Below are 8,991 nucleotides of genomic sequence, written 5' to 3' on the forward strand. Positions count from 1 at the left end.
TCGCCGCTCGCATTCGTGATGTCCCCGCGTAATGTTGCACGATGGAAAAAAATATAATTTTAACTCAAATGTAAGGTAAAAAAAGCAATCTGTTAATTTCTCTAAAATTTTATTATGCACGCGGAAATATTGATTGGCACAACAGAGTAGATAAGTAAGGGTCAATTAATGAGAGTAATTAAATGAATGAACTTTAAACTTAAAATATAAGACAATTTTTTTTATATTTTTTATTATTATTTATTTTATTTAGTTCTATGATAAACATAGTCTAATATATATTTACAACACAATATTTTCATCTATACTTATTCTATACTTATTTAACATTATTTATCACTATTATACACTTAATATCCTAATTTATAATATTCACTGTTTCATATGTACATTTCCATTAATTATATTCACTATTCACACTATATATTACCTAATCTTTTACACACATATACTTTTTACATTCAATTTGAAATATATTTACATTTATTTCATTTTTTATGCTTTCTGGCATTTCCTCAAATAATTGTATTCCCTTGTTCATAAGGCAGTTCTGAGACATTGGTTTTGATTTCTTTTCTAGTATTATACTTTTAGATCATCTTGTTGCATATTTATGAAGTAACGTAATAAGTTGAATTCGGCTTCAAAATTTACATTTTTGGCACTTTTAATGCGTAGATAAATGTAATCGAGGGGTTCTAGACCCGTCGATACAAACCAATGTACTTACTTAAATATTTACGTTTAGTGACGTATAATCCTGCTGCCTAATCACATATTTAAATTTCATTAGTGTAAATATAAAAAATATTCCAAAACAGATTTTTTAATAAATTAATTAATTATTTATCATGCTATTTATTGCAATCCAAATATTAAGAAAAGCAGTCGCCATTGTAATTTGATTTTCCCTTTTATTTTGCAAATGCAATATATTGTATTATTTTTTATAGTAATAGCCGAATTTTTGCCAGTGAACTGTATTTATTTACGAGGAAAACAAAAAAAAACTGACACGACCGTTGACTTAGAGATTACACACGCGTTGACTTATGATTGCGATAGCTTAAGCATGTTTAATATTGTTCATTGTGATCGCTCAAATGCTAAGCATGTTTTTAAGCACGTCGATAGTTATTTGTGATTGAGTTACTGGTATGTACAAAAAGGTAAATAACAACGAAATTACATGATTTTCATGCATCAAATTTCAAGCATGACTTAATAATTAAAAAAAAAAAAAAACTGGCAAACTTAATTTGCACCACAACAAGCCAGGAGGCCCAATAACAGTGGTGAATTACATCACAGAATACCCAGGCTTGAGAAAAATCACATTTCATTTCTTTTGTGTTCTCACCGGGAATCGAACCCGGAACCTTCCTTGTATGAGTCAAGCATCTTAACCACTACACCATGGAGGCCGTCTAATATGACTACTGAAAAAAATGACAAATATGAATCGCGTATTTTTGACAGATTAGCCTTCACGCCCGCTAGATGACACCGCTTTCTTAGCTTACATGTTCATATTGTCTAGACACGCACCGTTGAGATGGCCGCCTTTTAACACTCACCGCATCACTAAATATTACGGCCGCTAGATAATGGCACCGCTTTCCAAGGAAACCATAGCTTTTCCAAGTAACTTAACTTAGGTTTTCTTAATGTTTTACAGGGTTGTGATTACCCGGTAAATGTTGAAGAGGGGGTGAGCAAATGTGATCAGTGTCGAGAGAAACAACCAGAAGAAAACATCCCCGGAAGGGAAAATGTTAATATTTTTTAATATTGTACATAGAGACAATAATCAATACTCCTTTCACTGCGAATTGCGATCATTTGATACGCGGAGGCTAGACAATAATCGGTCTTACACTCCAAATCTAGTTCGAGGGGACAAATAGTTTTTAGTTCAAATAATGTATAGGTTAACAATATTTTGAGTTTGTCCAAATTTTTGATAAAACTCAAAATATTGTTGATAAATCCACCTGGTCCATGAAGAAGTATAGAAATTGAAAAAATAACATTTTCAGGCGTTGCCTAGTATGTAGGTGAAATAATTATATTAGATGAATCTCACCCGCATAAATAAAGGTTTCAGCTCTTTAACTTCACAAACATCAACAGATGAAAAAATTGAAGGAAAATAGATGTTCAAATATGGGCAGAATGGTGAATGTTACACAGTGTGTAAAGTGGCCACTTAAACAAGCCATTGACAGGTCATAAGCCTTGTAGATACCTAGACTTCTATATTACCTTCTCTTAAATGTTCTTCATCTCTTTTGTAATATGTTAATGCATAGGTTCTTACATGAAAAAAAAAAACATTTTTATAATATACAATTCTGTTTATTGAAGAAAAAAAATGTGTTTAACATTATTCATGTTTTTTGCTGTCGGCCTCGTGGTGTAATGATCAGCGCGTTTTTCTACCATGCAAGAGGTCTCGGGCTCGATTCCCGACATGGTTGATATGAAATATCAAATAAAAATGGTGTTTTTACACTAAAATATTTCATAGCCCCTGGACTGACACCTGAAGCGTAAGACTGATCATCTTACCTTCATGTAACAAAAATGATCAAAATACGCTGCGATTTGTGTTCTAATACAGTGCCCTATGCACCATTAGGTGCGGAAAGGGAATAATAATGATAATAATAATAATCATAGTTTATTAACAAAATAACAATTACTTTATCTACTACACACACACTTAGGTAATAGATTTCTCTGGATCATGTCTAGTCTGCCTAACTAGGTACAACCGGTTTTAAGGCAGACATTTTTGTGCAAAAATAAACTACAATATTACTATCTACTAGTTAATTTACTATACAGTTATACAATATTAATTTTTACCATTTATTATTTACGAATGTATTTTGAGTAAATTTTCCGATTTTTCTCGACCTAAACCCAGGAACCATTTTTTTTCAATTGTTTAAATTGAATCCAGGTCACGGTTTTACAATGTTGATAATGATGAAAATGATGTTGTTGGATTTATTTAAATAAAAAATGATCATCTTTAAACATATGTATATTAACAATAGTTTGAGTTTGTCCAAATTTTTGACGACGAGGACTGGATTTAACTCCCTGGGGAGCTGTTTATATTATTATATTACGACAGAGATAAAGAACATTTAAGAGAAGAAATATAGTAGTCTAGGCATATACAGGGCTTTATAAGAATTGAACGAATAAAAATGTTCAAATATGGGCAGAATGGTGAATGTTACACAGTGTGTAAAGTGGCCACTTAAACCAGCCATTGACAGGTCATAAGCCTTGTTGATACCTAGAATTCTATATTACCTTCTCTTTAATATTCTTCATCTCTGTTGTAATATGTTAATATGTATATTATGCTAATATAAAATGGTTAGAGCTATCAATACATCTATAATTGTTATTGGGACTAAATAAAAAAGTTGAGACACATAACACCATAAAAAAATAAGAATAATAACGTTAATTGAATAATTCATTTATTTATTTTTTATAAAAGAGTCATTTTTATGCAATTCGAAAAATAATATTTACAAAATAAGAAGTATTTTAAAAAATAACCTTAATGTTCAAGAGTACTTCTTTAAAATATTTTTTAAATAATAATATTCGAACTCACATTGAATATGTGTAATATTTTAAGAATCAAAATAATTTAATTTATGCATTGTCTGGCAGCAGTCTTGCTTAGTAGCCTCTTCAATTGGATACAGTTAAATTAAAATTATTCTTTCTGAAGGCAGCTTTCGTTTTGGAGAATTTATATATTCATAATAATAAGCATTTAGTTTATATATTTAATCTATTGTTATTTAATTCCACTGTTTCTGAAGTTGATTGGTATAAATCAAGTACCTAGTTTATTCTTAAAATAATTTTATCCACAATTTCTATGTGCCTATGCTATCAAAAATTGTCTTCCTTGAAGGATGTTTGTCTACTTTGAGGGTGGTTGGCACGCTCCTTCAGGGATGTTGTAAGGGTAGTCACATACCTAGGAAAATAAGTAATTTAATTATGTTTTTTTAATTATTTTTTTTTGTATTTGCAAATTTAAAAAAATATATTTACTAACTGATATTTCTATATGATAACTTTTTGTTGCAGTTTAAAAAAATAAAACAAAGGTTGTAACGAATTAAGACAAAAATTTAATTTGACTACATGTTTCATGTCAACCTTGCTAGGAATCAAACTTGAGACCTTAGGCAGGAACCAATTATGAGGCAGACTAACCTCTACTTTATTTCCTTTTTCAGGATTTAAACTTGTCAATAACATTCGTCTAGGGTCCTTGTTCTATTTCATATCCAGTAACTCTATCACATATGTGTATCAACGTGGTTAAATAGTCTTAAGGCAACTTGACTGATCACAATGAACATAATTTATTTATCGTGCTCACATGGTCAAACGTCACGTGGCCACGGTAGCGCATGATTAATAATGCACAAATAATAATTAAAACTTAAAAAAAAAGTATGATCGATGACACACACGTGCTAAATTGTTTCACCTGAAATGTGTGATGACCGAAGAGAGCAATGTCATCATTTTCTATAGAATTCAATTCAAAATTATAATGCAACTCTAACAGTATTGCACATAAATCGGGAGTATATTTCTGCAGTACATTCACATCGTCTCTACCATGAAGAAATGAACAACAAAGAAACGTGGTCTATAAAGAGATCACAGGACGCAACGCCAGTCAGTCGGTCCAACAAGTTCAGTCGACCAGTCAGTCAGTCCAGCTCGACGAAGTCACTCAGTTCCAGCACGCAGTTCAAGTGCAGTCTTGACCCAGCATCGACGTAACACTCGCGCAACACAATCTATTATTTATTTTCCATGTAATAAATAAACATCAAACAACAACCTCGTGCCTTCTGTCAATCTCTAACTGGGGTATGAGCTCCAACCCTCAACAAGAAAATCCTACACATTTTATTCGCTAAAATGATAAACAATCATGATGAGAGATTTTTATCGCGTCGGTTATTACCACGTTGATGAACATCTGTGAACTTTTATCTTAATTTAGCCCGGACAAGGGAATTATTATATTGTTTTTGCTGTTATTGGTTTTGTTATCTTACGTTCTTTTGCAATCTAGCATGAGTTATTAGATTTAAAACATTCCCTGATAACTCCTTTAAAATAATTAAGAAAAAAACTATTTGTTTTCCTTAACACAATACATTTTTCCATTATTTCAAATGTGGGTTGGATTTCTGACTTTGTCGACATAAAACTAAACAAGTTTTTTCAATATTTCTTTCACTCTGGTATCTGTAAGATATCTATAAAATTAACAAACAGTTTTTATGAAAATACAATAGGATAAAGGTAAAGGTTCATGCATTATGCATTCTGTATGGAGACAGGTTGGAGATATTTTATTTAGCTGAACAAATATAACATACTTGAAGTTCTGGATTGTACCACAGTCCTGCTGGACATTGGTGTAGAACTGGTGTAAGCTCGAGGCACTTGTAGAAGCTGGTGCAGTCAGCGGGGTTGGGAAACTGGACTGCAAGGTCATCTTCTCCTGGCAGATGACAAGTTGGAACGACAGCCGAAGCCACCCCCAAAACAGCCAACATAATAATAGCAACTGTAACGAAATAATTTTTATTTAACTACTGACATACTCCATGACCGCTCTAATCTTGCTTCCTCTTTCACAGTAGTAGCTGCTTGTGGAATAGTTTACCCACTAATGTTAGAGACGCGCCCCTTCTTTATTTACATTTAAATCACGATTAAAATGTCACTAGCTAAAATTAAGAAACTGAAAATGAAACTGAAATTGAACGTTTTAAATACTTAGGACTAACAATAGACAGAAAATTGACATGGACAATTCATATCAACAATTTAATTAGCAAAGTGGCGACTTTATCGAGTTTTTTTTTTAAATCAAAAACTTTGTTCCAAAAAGGAATTTTTTTTTAATGTAGGAAGCCTATGTAAAAACTAAAATATGTTATATGCAACTACTATGGGGAACAGGAAATCAAAATGACATAAACAGACTATAAAGACAGCAAAATAAAATATTAAAGTTAGTATATGACCTTCCCTATCTAACAGCAACTAAAGAACTTTTTAAAAAAACTCAACAATTAAATGTAATTGAACTCTTTAAACTAGAATCCTTAAAATGTATTTATAAATTAGCCACTGATGTAATTGTAGACGAAGAATTAAAACTTGAAAAAAACTGTAGTCAACATGAACACAATACGAGAATATCAGAAAAATATCATATAAAACCTTTTAAAACGAGAAAAGGACAATCGAGACAAATAAACCATGGACTGAAATTATACAATAAACTACCAGACAAAACCAAACAAAGACTCAGACAACCTTTACAAAAGATGTTAAAAATATTATTATTAACAGTAGAATGTGAATTTTAAAAGTAAAAATATTTTGTTAAATGTATGTAACCCGTAAGGGTTTATTAATTAAATTTAAATACAAAAAAAAGAAATAGATATCATTGATTCTAAATTTGATGTTGCGAACTCCTTTAATAAATATTAACATACCGACACGTAAAAAACACTATGTATTATTGTCACCCCTTTCAAACCAACTTTCTTTGTCACTCACTTTTACCGCGTATACACAGACTAGGGAATGAATGTACATTGTACATTAATATCTGATATCGACATTCTTAACTTAAGTCTCGGAATTTAAATCATCTCTGTGTAAATATTTTATGATTTTCTATGCTAACAATTGATAAGCAAAAGCACTTTTGCTAACAAACCACTGTTAACTTATTTTAGGTACAAAATTTACCGACTTTTTTAATATCTTTTGTATGCTGACGTTCATATAATACACATTTTTTTCTTGTTATATATACATGTTTCTATATTGATTTTTATTTTTGAATAACTTAACTCATTATTGATTTATTTGAAAAAAACAACAGTTTTTACATTATAATAGATATGGAAAAAGGGTACGTTGATACTTAAATTGTTTAAACAGTCAATAATAATTTTCCACGGCTACAAAAGTTATAAATCAAGCGGACTCATTATTATAACCTAGTAATAAACTAAAAAAAAAAAAGAGGAAATGTTAGTAATTCAGAAACTGCAAATAAGATATGCAAATATAATAAATAATAATAAAAATGTAGTAAATAAAAGTAAAAAAATAAAATAATAACAACAATAAAAAAAAAAAAAAAATGTATAATAAATAAGTACATTTATTAATATATTTTAAAAATAAAAAAACAACTTGTGTAAAAATACTGAAGAAGCTACAAAACAAAACAGATTTTCCGGCTTTTTGTAGATCTCTTCGCGACTAAAGCAGTGTGGGATAAAGTTGGAATGAGATGGTTTAGCTCGAAGTCTTAGTTCTTTTGTTTTTATGAATATATTGTATACCATTATTGTATTGCCCGTATTTGTCTTTGCTACATACGAGTAGTTTTACAATATTTTTGTTCAGTTTCTTGTATTTATGTTTCTTCGTGAAGCTGTTGTAATTGACTTGGGGCATATATATAATAAATAAAATAAAATAAAAATAAAATAACAAAATAAACATGAACATCATTTTTTAATGACTATTTAATGAATATTTCTAAGACTAAATGTATTGTTATTCGGAAAAGCCACAAACTTTCCTAATGACTTTAAAACTTGGAGCGTAGGTTATCGAGCTAGTTCATCAATATAAATAATTAGGATGCTGGCTGAATGATAAATGGGATCACTCGCAAGAGATCAAAGTCAGAATAGAGATGGCGCGAGACTGCTTTTTCAGGATGCGTGACCTTCTTTGCAGTAGACACTTTAATTTAGACCTCCGAATGCGCATTGCTCGATGTTACGTCTTCTCAGTACTTTTTAACGGCGTCGAAACGTGAACACTCACCCAAAACACTTCAAAAAAGATCGAAGCCTTTGAAATGTTGTGCTACAGGAGGATATTAAAAATCTCCTGGGTGGATAGAGTCCGAAACGATGCTGTTCTCTGACGGATGGAAAAAGATAAAGAGGTACTGAAGACCATAGAGAAAAGAAAACTTGAGTACTTTTGGCATGTGATGAGAGGCGAAAAATATAAAATTTTACAAGTCATTCTATAGGGAAGGATTGAAGGAAGACGCGGTGCAGGTAGAAGGCGCATCTCTCGGCTTAAGAACTTGCGCGACTGGTTCCATTGCAACACTCAGTCTTTGTTCAGGGCAGCTGCCAATAAAGTAAAAATCACAACGATGATTTCCAACCTCCATCGGGGAGAGGAACCATACAAAGAAGAAGAATGACATACTTATATAATTATACTTACGTATTATCAACGCCTATAAGGAATCTTTTATATTTAGTATAGGAAAGATGAAAAATGTCTGCCTGACCGGAGAGAACGGTATAGTAACAATGACATGCTCTATAAAAAAAACATTATTTCTTGAATTTGTCCTGGGTATCGGCAAATCGAATCTAATTTGGAGTCTTGTCCTGTCGGGCACAAAGTATTCTTCTGTTATATAATATGCCGTATAATAAAAACATAAATAAACTTACTTTTCATTTTTTTAGATGAAGCACCGACTCACTTCAGATAGGCAACTTAACTAGCAATGGCAACACTTTTTTCTATCGTTATTTATAGCAGTTTGTTGCAAATAATAGCATAATTCCTACAAACATAACTGATTCTAAGTACAATGTGTATTGATAAAATGTATATAATAAAATAATAAACACAAGGTGTTCTTAAATGTTTAACGGTGTTATTTTATTTTTATTTAAAAATATGAATAAAGAGAGTTGTGATAGCTATATTAAAAGTGAGTAGATTTTTTTAATTTGAAATCCACTTCAATGTTAGCAATGAAATTGAACCGCCGTATACCCATTAAGGTATATAATCAGAGTAAACATGATCGTTCAAAATATGTTCTTTCAACTTGCGGCCAGT

At 31.0% G+C, this 8,991-nt stretch overlaps 1 protein-coding gene across 1 annotated transcript; it reads right to left on the minus strand.

The window, feature by feature from the left end:
• Positions 1-3,486: 3,486 nt before the first annotated feature.
• Positions 3,487-8,740, minus strand: LOC148272509 (peritrophin-1-like). Its single transcript, XM_088239958.1, has 3 exons — positions 8,595-8,740; positions 5,451-5,641; positions 3,487-4,018 (listed from the first exon to the last, which is right to left on the minus strand). Exons 1-3 carry the CDS (start codon positions 8,599-8,601, stop codon positions 3,962-3,964), a joined length of 255 nt encoding a protein of 84 aa, XP_088096084.1. The 5' UTR covers positions 8,602-8,740; the 3' UTR covers positions 3,487-3,961.
• Positions 8,741-8,991: the final 251 nt, after the last annotated feature.

This window comes from Micrasema longulum, unplaced genomic scaffold (genome assembly GCF_059751315.1).
Source record: "Micrasema longulum isolate JH-2025_06_02 unplaced genomic scaffold, ASM5975131v1 h1tg002312l, whole genome shotgun sequence".
NCBI lineage: Eukaryota > Metazoa > Arthropoda > Insecta > Trichoptera > Brachycentridae > Micrasema > Micrasema longulum.

Bases quoted from the DNA above. Each gene is read 5' to 3' on its own strand.
- LOC148272509 (XM_088239958.1), bottom strand. The intron at 4,019-5,450 runs GTATGTTATATT...TTATTTTCCTAG, and splicing joins GGTACAATCCAGAACTTCAA to GTATGTGACTACCCTTACAA.